Here is a 15,578-nt window from a genome sequence, read left to right as displayed (position 1 = left end):
TCTGCTCTTTTGGACTTCGATAGCCGAGTTAGCCCTTTTGGATCATAGAAGAAACAGATCGTGCAACAATTAGTTCATTGCCAATGGATCGAGAAGAAGAGAAGGAAGAAAATTTTACAAAGCCATAAGAGAGAGTATGATAGTCATAGATGAAAGGGAAAACTTGCTTGATTTTATTCTCAATCGACCTCTCCTTATATAGAGAAGTGATAATACAAAACGATAGGGAGAGACAAGGTGGGAATCTTATCTTGATTTCCCACTTACAAAAGTAAAAACCCATAATACACTGACTGGCAGTTCAAAGACTAATAATACACGAACCGACAGCTTCACATGCATCTTAAGACAAAAATTTTAATAATGCAGCTACTATACACATGTGGAAAATAATGCACCGAAAGATGTCTTTAAAAATTTTATTTATTTTGTTAGAATTTAATTTGTTTATAACTAATTTTATATAAATTTAATTATATAAAATTTTTATGTGTATATTATTCAAAATATACAAATTTTAAATTTATAAATAAATTTTATAAATTTTATAGATTTCAGAAGACACAATTTTCTTACTTACTCTCTAATCTCTCTTCTTCTTCTTCTTCTTCTTCTTCTTCTTCTTCTTCTTCTTATATTATTTCCTTCTCATTCTTATTCTGTAATCATCTTCATAGTTGAACCTCTAAAAATGGTTAAGCTCTCCACAATGCGAGTCTTGACAGGCCTGTGTGAATTGCAAATATAAAATTAAAAAAAGGCATGATTTTGTGTCGATTAATCTACCGCTTGATGATTGATCAGAAATGAATTAATTATCAGAACATTCCGGTGGTAGCATCAATCATAGAAATTTGCATGAGAAAAAGCTAAGCTTAACTTAATAAACCAATTTGTTCAAAAATGACAGTTGAATACCAAATACCAGTATCAGTTCAGGTGGACGTGTCTCTACTCTCTATGCTGATTTGCTAATTTCTCCAGAGTCAGACGAAAACAAAATGAAAAATCCTGCGTTTCGTACTTATAGTAAAGTGCATGTCGTTTTTCCATTTGAGGTTTCATCCTTGAAGACTGACTATTGTCAATTTGCTAAATGCCAAATGTTCCTAAAAGCGCGTAGTTGGCATCGGCACTTCTTGTTTGGTAGTTGAAGTTCTTATTTTCCTTTCTATATCAGTCGTCTCTTGTGGGGTCCTCAAAACCTACTATTGGGGATTCACCTATATAAACACATCATTCCAAATTCTTGTACACATCTTCCATCTGTCTCTTTATTTCCAAGAAAAAGAAAAAACTAATGCACTTGATTTTCCTCTTTTATAACTGCATTACCTGATCACTGTTGGTGCTTTCTCCAGTTCTCTGGTCACCAATTTGTTGTGGCCTAATTGAAGATCGACACCTTCCCATCCCTAATTCTTCAATAGCCCTGTGGACTTTTACAACCATGTCTAGCCAACTCCAGGACCAGGAGAACTTTGTTCAAGCCTCCATTGCGCGCAGCAGACACCATAAGCGATTGCGTCTGATCTTCACTGCTGTCTTCTTTTCCAGAGGAATACTCTCTGCTACCAAAAATGTTGTAAGACATAAGACAAACAGCAAAAGGTCACGTTCTTATACTGCGATTGAAGTTGAGCCCGAGGCTTCCTACTCAAATATAGATAAAGCAAGTCTCTCTAAGCTCGTGGAGGAGGAAAATCTCGGCCAGCTGCAAATTCTAGGACGGGTTAATGGTGTTGTTGCAGCTCTTAAAACTGATGCAAAGAACGGAATCAGAGGTGATTATGAAGATATAGTCAAGCGACAAAAGGCATATGGCTCAAACACATATGAAAACCCACTACCGAAGAGCTTATTCTATTTTGTGTTAAAGGCATTTAAAGATCCCATGATCATTCTATTGATTGTGACTGCCGCCTTCTCTCTCTGGTTTGGAACTAGAAAGCATGGACTTGCAAAAGGATGGAGTAACGGAGGCAGCATATTTCTTGCTGTTTTAGTAGTTATCATCGCATCTTCTGTCAGTAACTTCTGGCCAAACAAACAATTCAACAAGTTTTCCCGAATCAGATACAATACCAAGGTGGAAGTGTTTAGAGATGAGTGGATGCAGCAAATTAGGAGATGTTGTTTGCCCCATTGGGGATAAAATTCCTGCTGACGGCTTGTTCTTACATGGCCATTCATTCTCAGTTGATAAATCAAGCCTGACAGCAAACTCCAACCTCATAGAGGTTAACTGCAATCAGAAACCTTTTTTGCATTCGGGCTCTATGGTGGCTGATGGGTTTGCCCAAATGTTTATCACATCAGTTGGCATGAACACAACATGGGGCAAGATGGTCCGCACAAAATGGAAAGATTCACAGGAAACAACACCCTTACAAGTCTGGCTTCACAAAATAGCCTCAATAACTAGTAAAACTGGCTTGTCAGTAGCTTTATCGGTTCTTCTTGTGTGGTTAGTTCGGTACTTCATGGGGAAAATGACAAATGGATATGTTTGGGGCAAGACAGATTTTCATGCAGTTATCTGTGCATTGGTGGGAATTGCAACCACTGTAGTTGCTATTGCAGCAGGAGCAGTTGCAGAGGGTTTACCACTGGCTGTCATTATTACTATTCAATGAAGAGTATGACAAATTATCAGGCTTTTGTGAGAAAACATTCAGCCCGTGAAGCAATTGCCTCAGCCACCACTATCTGCATAAAACTGAATCAAATGAAAGTAACGAAGTTTTGGTTAGGGCAAGAATTCATTGAACAAGGCTCCCTCTCACGGGTTTCACCAAACATCATCGAATTGCTCCACCAAGCAGTTGGTCTGCACACGACTCAACCCCCTTCAGGAACGTCCTCATTCATTTGGACTCCAACTGAAAAAGCAGTAATTTGCTGGGCCATCCAAGAGATGGGCATGAACGCAAAGGACAGGCAGAAAGCTGCAGCATTCTACAAGGTGAAGCATTTGATTCAGTGAAGACAAGTGGATGGTTTAAGATGAATAAGAACAATGTTACTACTATCCATGTGCACTATAAAGGAACACCAGAGGCTATACTAACCATGTGTTCACAATATTATGACTCTACAGGTATTGTCAAAGCCATTGATAATGACGCAAGGGAGAAACTGAATCAGATAGTTCAATCAATGACAACTGATGGACTTCGATGCATTGCTTTCGCGACGAGGATGGAATGTTCTACCAAGTGCTAAAAGATACCAGCTTTACCTTTATAGGGCTTGTTGGTGTAAAGGATCCGTGTCAACCTGGGGCTAAAAAAGCTATAGAAGATTGCCAATACGCTGGAGTGAACATCAAAATGGTAACAAGAGACGATGCCTTAATTGCAAGAGCTATAGCAACTGAATGTTGCATACTCAAGCCTGACCAGCGGACGGAGAGGGAAGTAGTGGAAGGTGAAGAATTCCAAAATTACACCCAAGAAGAGAGAATGGAAAAGGTTGATGAAATTCGTCTAGTGGGAAGGGCCTCTCCGCTTGACATGCTTCTTATGGTACAAAATCTGAAGGAAAAAGGCCACGTAGTGGCAGTTGTTGGTAATGACACGCTAGATGCAGCAGCTCTGAGGGAAGCTGATATAGGGATTTCTTTGAGGCTTCAAGCAACTAATGCTACCTAAGAGTCTGACATAGTTATACTGGATGACGATTTTACTTCTGTGGTCAATGTTTTAAATGGGGTAGAACCATGTTTAACCACATCCAGATATTTGTTCAGTTTCAGCTCACAGCGAGCATTACTTCACTGGTGATTGATTTTGTGAATGCGGTTTCAGCTAGTGAACCACCTACAATAAAAGTCGTGGCATCCATCTCATCAGGGAAAGTCCCATTTGCGGCGCTACAGGTGTTGTGGGTGAAGCTGGTTATTAGGTACATTGGCTGCTCTGGTTCTCTCTACAGGGCCAATCCTCGAATAAGCTTATGAAATCCCCAGTGAATCGAAAACCCTTTATAACCAACATCATGTGGAGGAACATATCAGCCCAAGCTATCTATCACATAGCTATCCTATTGACCATACAATTCAAAGGCAAAGCAATATTTCTTGTGAATGACAAGGTAAAGGACACTGATATTCAATATATTTGTTCTTTGCCAAGTTTTTAATAAGTTTAATGGGAGAGAGCAGAAAAAGAAAAATATCTTCAAAAGGATACAAAAGAATAAATTGTCTCTGAGAATCATAGGTGCGATTATTATTCTTCAAGTTGTGATGTGGAGTTTCTAAAGAGATTTGCAGGTACAGAGAGGCTGAATTGGGGGTAATGGGGTGCTAGCATTGGACTCGCAGCTATGTCATGGCTAGTTGATTGGTTTGTCAAGTGGATACCTGTTCCAAACAAACCATTTTTCAACTAGCTAAAGTGGAAGAATTAGAACATAAGGGTATAGATAGTCTTGCCATCTTAGAGTTTTTTCTAAGGTCTTTCGAAAAGTTTCTTTCGTTAGCATCGGTTAGCGTTATGTTCTATGCAGAATAAGATATATTGTAGATGTTGTCTCAAATGTGCAGATCCATGAATATTTATAAAAAATTATTGCCTCTCCAGGTGCATTACACCTAAGCTAATAAGCAAATCCCATGCAGGGACGAGTGTAGATAGGTAGGTGTAATTCTACGCGTGGAGTAGGCAAGTCTTTCCAATATTGAATTTCCTAAAATTATAGGAAGCTCCTAGAATGTTACTACAGATGTTTATGGTAAGGGTAACAAAAGACAGAAGACAGAAGTAAGAGAGCCATTTGTTTGGAGGAGTGACGAGACAAAGGCAAAGATGACAGGAAATTAAACCAAGTAAACACAAAAGCGTTATCTAAAAGTGAAGACTAATTGCCAAAGAAATTGTATGTATCAAATGTATTGCTTGCCAATCAAACTATAGAGCCAAAATAAGATAACAAGACCAATGGAAGAAAAAGATCACAAATCTAATTAAAGAATAAGCTTAATCCATGCATCAACTAGTGGAAAATCAAACCAAAAGAAGTAAGAAAGAAGAAAAAGATGTTCATTAGTGGGTAACTTCAACAAACAATTAATATGCTTCCATAAAGAGAAGAAGTGAGAATTGAAAAATAGAAATAGACCTGGTCGATTCACGGAGCAACTTCTGATTGAACACAATTCTTAGTAGAGTTAAGCTACGGCTTCAGTTTCGTCCTGGTTTTGATCTTTGACTATCTCTACCTATAGAAATACACTGTAAATTTGCAATGGTCAATTGGGCCCTCGTGGACCTCAGGATTATGATTTAAGGAGCCTGATAAGGAAAAAGATCATGTGGTTCTGAGCTGAGGGGACTGTCCATTGTTCCTAGGTAGAGAATTTCTTTCAAATTAATATTGTTAGTATTCAATAATATGCCATTCCCACTGCTCTTCTAGATTTCCAGGATCAGCAGATTTGGTATATGCTTTTTGCATGCTTCATCATTTGGGTTGGATCTTAGGTGGTTTTGTTGGATTTGGCCAGTCCAACTTTAATTTGGATTCCTAGATTGACTTTACATCTTTGTTTCTTATTTATTTTAAGAGTAATTAGGTGGTTTGACTTTTTTATTCTTTAAAGAAGAGGTATTTTTATAATAAATAAAATTTTAATAGATTTATACATTTTTTGATACATTGTTAGATGTCACATTGTTTATAAAATTATAATTTAGTAATAGTTTATATTAAATACATATAAAACGATACAAAAAATAATAAAAACATATATATATGTATCTAAAAATAATTAAAAAAATAAAACATGTAGTACTTTTTTTGATGTAAAAAATATATCCGTCATTCAAATGAAAAATCGTCAAACCATATGGTAGTTTTTTAAATTTTACCCTTATTTATTTTCTCCATTTATATGTTATTGCTACTCCTACTCTTGTGTGATTTACAAGATATGGAATTTGGGCAGCTGTGTTTAGATATCATTTTGCGTTGATAATATTGTTATTGTTTCGCTTACCCGCTATGGTAAGAAGACGACTAGTTAAGAAGACGAAGCCAGTCCAGTCCATCTTTGTGCCGAAGACACGGATTGAAATCATAGGCATAGCTGAAAGGCCTAACAACGAGCTCTTGTGCAAAAGCAAGGAGGAAGTTGGATGGACGAGTAAATCAAATCTTTATTGAATTTGAGGAGACTCGAGTCAGGAGAAATTAGGTACTCGTTCAAATCTTCATTCTTGATTCAAGAAGTTTGAAATAAATAAATATAATCTCAAATAAATCTCAATGCATATGGTGTCAGATAATTATACTCCAAAGAAAAGATTAAAAATACACCCCCACAATCTACGTTCTTTAATAGAAGCAGAATACAGTATGATACAAAAGGCGCCATCACATCACATCACACCAAATGCGAAATGCCACCAATGAGCAAACCTAATTGCAGATTGAGGCAAGTTTTGTTAACCTGTACTCAGTGCCTCATGCTTTTATTAGAGATCTAGACAGAAAATATTTACAACAACTTCACCACACACAGTGGAGATAAATAATGTATTAAGGTTTCTCCCAATCAGATGCCATCACATTATGTTACAGCAAATCCGTCTAAGCCGGAACAGGTTCGGGAACTTTTCCATTATCTGCTGGAGATAAACTGTCGTAGTATTCGACCAACACTTTCCAGCCACCAGGGCACATAAATCCATCAGGGGGGTTCTCTTTGTTCTTTGCAAGTGTTCGCATCTGAAAAAATTGCAACCAATCCTTGTTCATACGCAAGAAAACATTAAAACAAATGAAACCATCGTAGTGTGTTCCCTTCTGTAGTTTTATTTTTTTCGTATGTTCTCATAAATTAAGACTATCACATAGTTACAAGTCAAATTAGCTGCATACCTTTGTGCCAGATATGAAGAGGAAGTCTTGAGCTCTTGCAGGATCAAAGAATGCCATTTTACCCTGAGTCTTGTCATATGCAGCAACCTGCATTTAAAAATCCAGTTAATAATAGCCACAAATTGTCACATTTCTATTAAAGGAGACAACTGTAGCATCCAAAAGTGTTTCTGGCAGCCAAAAGGTTTCTGTACCTTGAAAGGGAGAATGTTTAGCCGCTCCAATCCTGGGGCCATACTCAACACCTGCTTCCCATGGTCAGCATCATACAAGTCTCTTTTCTCAACTGGATGACTCATTCCAGCTGGATCCCGACCAACAATGTAAAAGTTAGCTCCTGCATTGATCCGAGCTTTTGCATGCCATTGCACCTCAGTTGGACCAGCATAGTGCATGGGAGATGGGAAAATAGAAACAACAGTTGTCTCAGGATCAAGTACACCATCTTCAAGCACCTGAAAATATATTACCCTTATTAAGTGAGTCATTAATGGCCCAAAGTATTTATGTACGAAGTCCTCTTGACAAGCAAAAAGGTCTTTGGGAGAGACCTCAGAAAACCAAAAAATGTGAAAAACAAACGTACAAGAATACCCAATAAAAAACAGGTCTTTGTAGAGACAAATACTTTTAAAAAGAGGAATTACAGACACCAACCTTCTCATGTTGCTTCATCCGCCAACTAAGTGGAACATCATCTGCCTTTGTGTAGCCTCCTAATGGATGAAGCAAAAGGACAGGATTCTTATAACCCATTTCAAGAAGCCGCCTACGAGTATCGGTCATTAATAAAGCATGGCCATTGTGCACAGGGTTTCTGAGCTGAAAAGCAAATACAGCATCTGCATTGCGCTTAGTCAATTCCTGACGGAGTTCTGCAGGTGACAATCGAAAACGATCCAGACCATCATGGTACTTGATAGGTTCAATAACCTCCAAGTCCCCTCCAATCAACCAGTTCCCAGACTTGGTTATAGATTGTTCAACGTAAGGTAGACCAGGGGCAGTAGTTCCCCATGTTCTTGCTATACGTTCTTCTTTGGGATGCTTGTAGATCTCAATACTGAAACAAACAATAAAATAACATTGGACATTAGAATTTAAAGGAGCCACTGAATAATGCAAGATTAGTCGGCATAATCTATGACCCAACCTTCTGAGTTGGTGGAAAGAAATTAAACTATAATAAGACACACATTTAAATCTTAACAATATCAAAACTTGTGGGCTTTGCTAAGCAGAAATAATATCAGCCACATGCCCAAATATCAAATTGCTTTCAGGTATAAACGTAGAGGGTTGTGTTTTATGAACAGGTATCAACATGGTAAGTACAGCTTAGGAACGAATTTCACAGTAGAAGCTTAACAAAATAGAATTGGATTTCAAGCATTTAATGTGATATCCACAATGTGGTCCTAGCCTCATACTAGGACCACAGTTTGCTCAAAACACCTATTCTTTCAGACATCATTAAGTAACAAGACTGGATACCTTTCAAAATGGATGCCTGTCTACAGAGACTAAATATATTAACAAGTAGCACAAAAGATGGCGATTTTGGCAGATTCAAGAAGTAAGACTTTCACGCTCAGCAAGTAAAGCAAGACTACAACACAACCACTAAAAATAGCAGAAACCTAATATTTATATGCAACTCTGCTCATTTTACGATGGCATGCCATCAAGAGAAAAAAGAAAAAAAAAAAAAACAAAAGAGCAAACCAGGGAGATTTAAGAAACAATTCAAACAATAAAATGAAATAAGGTTTTGTAAGAACGTCATACTCAAAAGCTATAAAGAGATGTGTACAAGTGAATTACCATTTTTATACCTAATAAACTTCCTAGTTTCTAGACATTCAACTATGAGATCTTGATTGCACGTTCAAAGCTTTTACCTTTACATACATGACGAGTAGATACAAGAGATTTTTCTTTGTGTAGTAAACTTAAAAGAGCAGACTGAAAATAAAAGTGGCATGGCAGAGATGAAAAAACAAAGAATAACAGTCCAAACAAACAAGCCTCAAACATGATAGTCATGTCTCTAAGCGACTAATCAACATGCACACAGATCTAATGTTTATATTGTACGAATTATATTGCCAAAACATGACAAGGGGAACCGAGAAAATTAAAATTGAAAAAAGTAAAGAAACAAAGAAAAAAATGATATACTCTCTCTTTTAAAGTAATCAAAGATCACAAGTTAGACCATGGATCACAAAGTAGATTTAAAACATGTCCTCCAAAATATTAAGATTTCAAGTTGCATAATCATGAATTGAAGAAGCTTTAGAACATGTTCTTCAAAGTAATAAGATTTCAAAAATATGATAATGAATAATATATTAATTAATGAAAACTGTTATAAACAATTTACTTTGATAAAATAGGAGGGAAATGAGTAAAATGTTACGGATAAAATCTAGATTTCCATGATGAGAGGAAGATGATTGTTCTGACTATTATGATAGCACCACAAAAACTTTTAAGAGTATAGGCAATATGATATTAAATCTAGTCTCTAATAGTTGTATTTTGTGATCCCCTTACCAAGAAAAGGATCGAATTATTTTGCTTAATAAATGCAAGAAACCGTTCACTTTTAAATTCTCACATCTTCACCTAGCATTAAAACCCGTAGTATTCAACTGATACCGACAATTACTACTAAATTCATCAACAAAATGCAATAGTAAAATAGACCCAAACATAATAACATCACAAAGAAAAATCTAAGCTTTAAAATGACATGCACATCCATCTCTATCACCAGAACTAATTCTTTTTTTAAAAGAAAATGTACAGTTTTAGCAAAAATGTATAAACTTACTCATTTAGAATCGCGACAGTATTATCTTCAGAGTCAACAAGAGCGACTCTTTTAGCCTCGCCGATCCGTTGCTTAATCAAATCATCAATAGCAAGCACAATCGGCACAGACATATTAACAACTGACCCATCATTAAGACGAAGACAGTTAAAATGAAGAGTTTGGAGGAACTCGGATTGTCTCATGAATCCATTAAGAGGACTTGCCCATCCTTCACTTAAAACATGAACCCATTGAAGATCAATCTTCGTTAACTTAATTTTAGGCAATGAAATTGCTTCTTTCCTTTTAAAATCTCTCTGAGACTTTTCAACAAACAGTTGAACGAGCTTTCCACCGTCGGGTTCAATCAACCCGGCTCTAACCTGAACCACCCGTTTCTTTGGAGAGAATGATAGTTTGAGAGGAGAGGAGAAGTGGGCAGTGAATGATTTTGGGAGAGAGTGAGGTGGATAAGTGGGCTTGGCAACGAGGTTAGATATGGAAGCCATTAATGGAGAACCAGAAGCAAGGCTCTCCTGTTTGTTGATGACAAAGGTGGTTTCTTTTTGTTTATTTTGGGGTGGTTTAATAATGCAGGGGATGAAAAGGGTATTTTGGGAATATAATTTTGAAGAAAAATGAAAGGTTTATTAAATGAAGCAGCGATGGACAATGACAGAAATTGGATTGGAGTCGGAAGTGAGGTTTTTAATTTATAGCAAGGTCCGTGTGTAAAATGGTAATTTTATGGGAGGATGCACCTGGACACTTTCTTTTTTTAAATTCTGTGTTTTTCTTCTTTTCTTTTTTTATTAAAAAATGTGTTTGGCTCTGGCCTGCATCCTCTCCTTTAAGCCTTGAGCTGAGAATCATAAAAACCCAGAACTGCCCCTTTAAAAGACGCATCCCTAATACTATATTATACTTGATTTTTCTTTTTTTCTTTTTTCAATCTTAAAAGGAAAAAGATGACCAACTTGATGAATGATGATTTGGAACCCTTTCTTTGAGGAATACATATAATATATTTGGTTCATTTTTCTTCCTTAAAAGTACATTCTTCATAATTAATAATTTCATATAATTTATAATATAAACATATTGCACTAGTTTAAGTTATTTTGGTTTAATTCCATAAACTTCAACTTTGAGTGGTCTCTAAGTAAATTGTTTCGTTAGCGTTGAAAAATTAAAACAATGAAATATGAATTTGATTTCATTTTAATATTCCTCTTCTTTCTTTCTTCTCAACATTAAGGTGTATTTTTATTTTTATTTTTATTTTTATATTTAAAGTTTGGTAGCACCATAAGGTTAATAATGTCAAATTAGAAGAAGAATAAGCTTGGATTATAATTTAAAAAACAGATTCAATTTGCCACAGATATTTTACCCTTCGTTATTATAATTCAGGGTCACAAATTATATACAGTGGTACAAAAAGGCAGCTATATTAAATGTCGCCTTTGGGCTCTCTAAGGTTCCAAGAATCTTCTTTATATTGAATTCAAAGATGCACCAAAACATAAATTTCAATTACATCTGATTCAGACATTGGAATGCGTCATGCCTAAGAGAGGAGGATATATAATTTTTATTAATTTTAAGATTTTTATATTTAATTTCTTAATTGACACATATATATATATATATATATATATATAAATTATATATTTTTACATAGAAAAATTAAAAAATAAATCAAGAGTATAGAAGACTCCATTTTATTTTCACTTATCATCATAGATGGAATCAGAATATTTTATCAAAATTTGGATAAAAATAGAATTTTTATCAAAGTGCTTCAAGTTATTATCTCTAAAACCAGTTGGTTTATTATCAATTAAACTTAAGAATATAATAATTACCACTCCAAAAGTTTTAAAACTAATAATAAAATTCGAACTAAAATTAAAATTGATAAATATATAAAATAATTAATTATTAAATTTGAACCATTTATTTATAGCGAGTGATATTTTTAATGTTACAAAATTTATAGGATTTATTAATTTTATAAATAATTAAATAGAAAATATTGGTCAATATAAACTACAAGTCATTTCCCGTTAATAATAAAATACTATTTAAGTGGCAAGGAAATTGACATTGTTTCTGTCAAATGAACACCTCCCAACAGGAACATCATCTAAAATTGAATAGTGACCATATCCAGGCCAGGTTCATAGCCACCCTTTTAGAAGTCTTTAAACCAAATCTGTTTCTTTGTAGTCTTTAAGGTAATGCCCGATGCCTCAAAAACAATACAACTGTCCTAATAGAAACAACGGTTGGGAAAATAAATTAAATGGCACCCAAATCGCACCACTTTTGCTTTTATCTAAAAATATAAGCTAATTAATTGAATGAATGTGTGTCTCGTCCTATATGCACAATAAATAAAAATATATTAATGATAATAATGGTTGGATTAATTTAGATTAGTGCTAATCTGACATGCGAACCTACTTAATAACAGGACATGGCCAAATAATAACAGTGGGCACGATATTAGTTAATTAAAGTACAAACTTTTCTTGCACTTAAATACTCATTAATTAATATTTATAGTTGTTCTAACATGAGAATCAACAACAGGTTGGCCTTTTCTTTTCTTTTTCATCTCTCTTTTTGGATTTTTCTTTCTTTGAGCACACCAAAAGGCAAAATTCCATGGAGTTAGAATATAAAATTTCAATTCTGCTAAAAAAATAATAATAATAAGAATAGAAAAATCTCAATTAGTTACATTTTTTTTTTTATTTTCATTCTATTTATAATAACAAATACTAAGACTTATTTTAATTCTATTTTTTTATAATAAAAAATTTTATTAGATGCATAAACCTTTTTTTTTTTTTACTATATATGGTTTTTTAATTTTTTAAATCATTTTACAACTATCTTAGTTAAAATGTTTCCTCAATATTGTTATATTGCATCCAATAGTATTTTGATTTCTTAAATACTTTAATGAATAATGAATTTTTATAACCTAACGGTAAATATTTGTCTTAATTTAAGCAAGATTTTAAATCGCAATCATATCCCCCCTATTTGTAAGAAATTATTATTTTATATCAATAGAGATGGTAACCAATAAGATGAGTTAAATATAAAAAATAATTGGATAGTGCAATTTTCTGATGGAGGGCAGTTGGGCTTATTTGTGTAACGAAGACTGAAAAAATTGGTATTCTTCTTCTTTCTTTTTTCTAAAGAAAAATAGGTTAATATTCTCACTTCTCTAATTTGATTATTTTTATACAGATTTTCAAGTGAATTTAAATTTTTGTCACAAAATACTTATACAATGTTTGATTGAAATTTATAAAATTTATAGAATTTATTGGTGAAAATTTAAAATTTATATATTTTAAATAGTGTACAAGTTAATTTAGTATTATATATAATTAAACTTGTAGAGAATTGATTAAAACTAAATTAAATTCTAACAAGATAGATAGAATTTTCAAATAGATTTCATATTAATAAGTCAATATTTTCTATAAATATAAAAATATATCTTTTAACTTAATTATTTTTATTTTATTTTATCTCTCATTTTTTTAAATAAAATAATTTTTTTTATAAATTTCAATTAAACTAAATATAAAAAATTCATTTCATTTAAGAAAAAAGATATAAATTAAAAAATAATAAAGTTAAAAGAGATATTTTAGTACTGTAGAATATATTGACTTACTAATGTGAAATCCATCTAAAAATTCTATATATTTTGTTAGAATTTAATTTAGGTATAACCAATTATACACAAATTTAATTACATAAAAATGAAATTAATTTTCAATCCGTTTAAATCACTTAAATTTTAAATTCATAAATAAATTTTATAAATTTTAATTAACACTATATTATTTTCAATTCCCTCACACTTCTCAATTCAAACATAGAGTAATGAAAAAATAATATTCAAAAATTTCCTCAAAAAAATTAGTCTAAACAAATTAAAATGGAAAATATACGCTGCATTGTTTTATTATTATTATTTTATTTTAAAAGTATAGTATAAAGACTACATAGTAAGATATGATGGCTGTTGGAATTTGACAAGTGACCATCAAAAAGAACGACTCAACACATTCATTTCATAAAAAATGCACCAATGAGAGACAGCACAATTTAGTCCACAGTCAAGCATAAATATAATAAGATTAATCAATTTCTGGTCTTCATTGTGGAAATAATAATACTCTAAAACTGACTTTTAATTAATATTTTATTTGAGTTAAAATAAAATAGTAAGTTGAATGTGTATCCATATGCTATTAACAGCAACTCTATGATCAATCGTCAATAGTTATGGGCTCTCGTGAATTTCAAATTCTTTAGCATTTTCTTTTAATAACTAACGAAACGTTTTTGCCTCAAGTTATAACGGGTCAACGACTCGTACCATAAAATATATATATTATATGTTCGTGTGTGAATATTGAACTTTTTAAAAACTTTGATACGTTAATAAAACTAATTTACAATTATTTTAATTATTATATTTATTTTAATACTAGTTTATATAAATATAATTATAATATATAGAAAAGGAAAAGAATTTAAAAGATTAATAATTCTAAATTTTTTAATTCAGTTATTATATTATTGATTATGTTATTTATTAAAAAATTATTATATATAATTAGTTTCATTAGTCAAATTATATATATTTAAATTAAAAAGTAATTTGTAATATTCTATATAAATGCTCAGTAAAGGATGAATTATAGAACAGAAAATCCCTTTGTTGGAAAAATTGATTACAATTTTACATTAACATACATCATTAATTAATAATGAAAATGAAAACAATGAGAAACGTGAACATAATTAGTGATTAAAGGGGGTAATGCGTTAGCCGCCTAAATAGTCCGTAGATTAGAAGCATAATTACTGATTAATGGAAAGCTCACAATCATAAATCAACAATCATCAAAACCTAATGGATATGCTTTTTATTATTATTATTCATAATCTAATCTCTTTTGCACTTTCCACGCAATCACAGTGGATGAAGTTGTTTGTCAAAGGACCTACTCCTCAATTCCAAAATCTTCATGTGATCAACAAAATAAAGATGTCAATGCCATTTAGCTTTTCAATTTAATAAAGTCTAGTTTCTTTTTTCTTGTATAATTAATGGACTTCAATTTAAATTTTTCCAAAATGGAGAAACATGCAGACTGGGGTTAAATAATTTTGAATATATTTTCAGAAATTGTGCCATAGTTTCATTTGCCAGATTCTGTTTCTTTTCTCCATATTAGAATTTATAAAGAAAAAGAAAAGAAAAGAAAAGAAAAACGTTGCGTGCTTGCTATTGAACCGCATTTTACACATTTGTGTGGTAGATTTGAGACCGCTTGAGATAAATGTCAGGATCAAGATATAGGAAAAAGATTTGCATCAACTTATACTGAAATCTGAACCCAATCTCTCCCTGATACTGATGCTTCATGAATATTGGCACCGCTAGAAAATGAAAGTTTACCTACCGACTCCACAGTTACAGAAATCTTGGAAGAAGGCAAATATTGAAATAGACTAGCCATGAAATGATATTGCTGAAACTAGTCACAGTCAATAATGGGCAAACAACATTTGGAATCTTAGGATTATAACTACATACATATTACTATATATAATATTTAATTGTAAATTTATTTAACGTTAATTTAAGCCCATGAGCATAGTACATAATACGAATCACTTAGAATTTAGTTATTTATTTCCTACTTATTGCATTATTTAGGAGTTGTTATTTTATTCTATAAATATTCTATTTCAGAAAGCTAACATAGCCTTTAATTTCAAAGTTACATAAATTTTTCTTTTTGTCTTTTAACCTTGGTCCCTG

The 15,578-nt window shown here is 32.7% G+C and overlaps 2 protein-coding genes across 2 annotated transcripts; one reads left to right on the top strand and one right to left on the bottom strand.

Moving 5' to 3' along the window:
* The first annotated feature begins 1,450 nt into the window (after nucleotides 1–1,450).
* LOC125371107 (calcium-transporting ATPase 12, plasma membrane-type-like) lies at nucleotides 1,451–2,636 on the top strand. Its single transcript, XM_048379259.1, has 2 exons — nucleotides 1,451–2,030; nucleotides 2,077–2,636. The coding sequence occupies exons 1-2, from the start codon at nucleotides 1,451–1,453 to the stop codon at nucleotides 2,634–2,636; spliced, it is 1,140 nt and encodes a 379-aa protein (XP_048235216.1).
* A 3,673-nt stretch (nucleotides 2,637–6,309) lies between these two features.
* Nucleotides 6,310–10,396, bottom strand: LOC8280214 (ATP sulfurylase 1, chloroplastic). The gene is made up of 5 exons (XM_002517012.4): nucleotides 9,725–10,396; nucleotides 7,543–7,948; nucleotides 7,080–7,340; nucleotides 6,886–6,972; nucleotides 6,310–6,732 (listed from the first exon to the last, which is right to left on the bottom strand). The coding sequence occupies exons 1-5, from the start codon at nucleotides 10,213–10,215 to the stop codon at nucleotides 6,595–6,597; spliced, it is 1,383 nt and encodes a 460-aa protein (XP_002517058.2). The 5' UTR covers nucleotides 10,216–10,396; the 3' UTR covers nucleotides 6,310–6,594.
* Nucleotides 10,397–15,578: the final 5,182 nt, after the last annotated feature.

The sequence above is a fragment of the Ricinus communis genome, chromosome 9 (assembly GCF_019578655.1).
Source record: "Ricinus communis isolate WT05 ecotype wild-type chromosome 9, ASM1957865v1, whole genome shotgun sequence".
Classification (NCBI taxonomy): Eukaryota; Viridiplantae; Streptophyta; class Magnoliopsida; order Malpighiales; family Euphorbiaceae; genus Ricinus; species Ricinus communis.
This window is presented reverse-complemented; position numbering and strand designations above follow the sequence as displayed.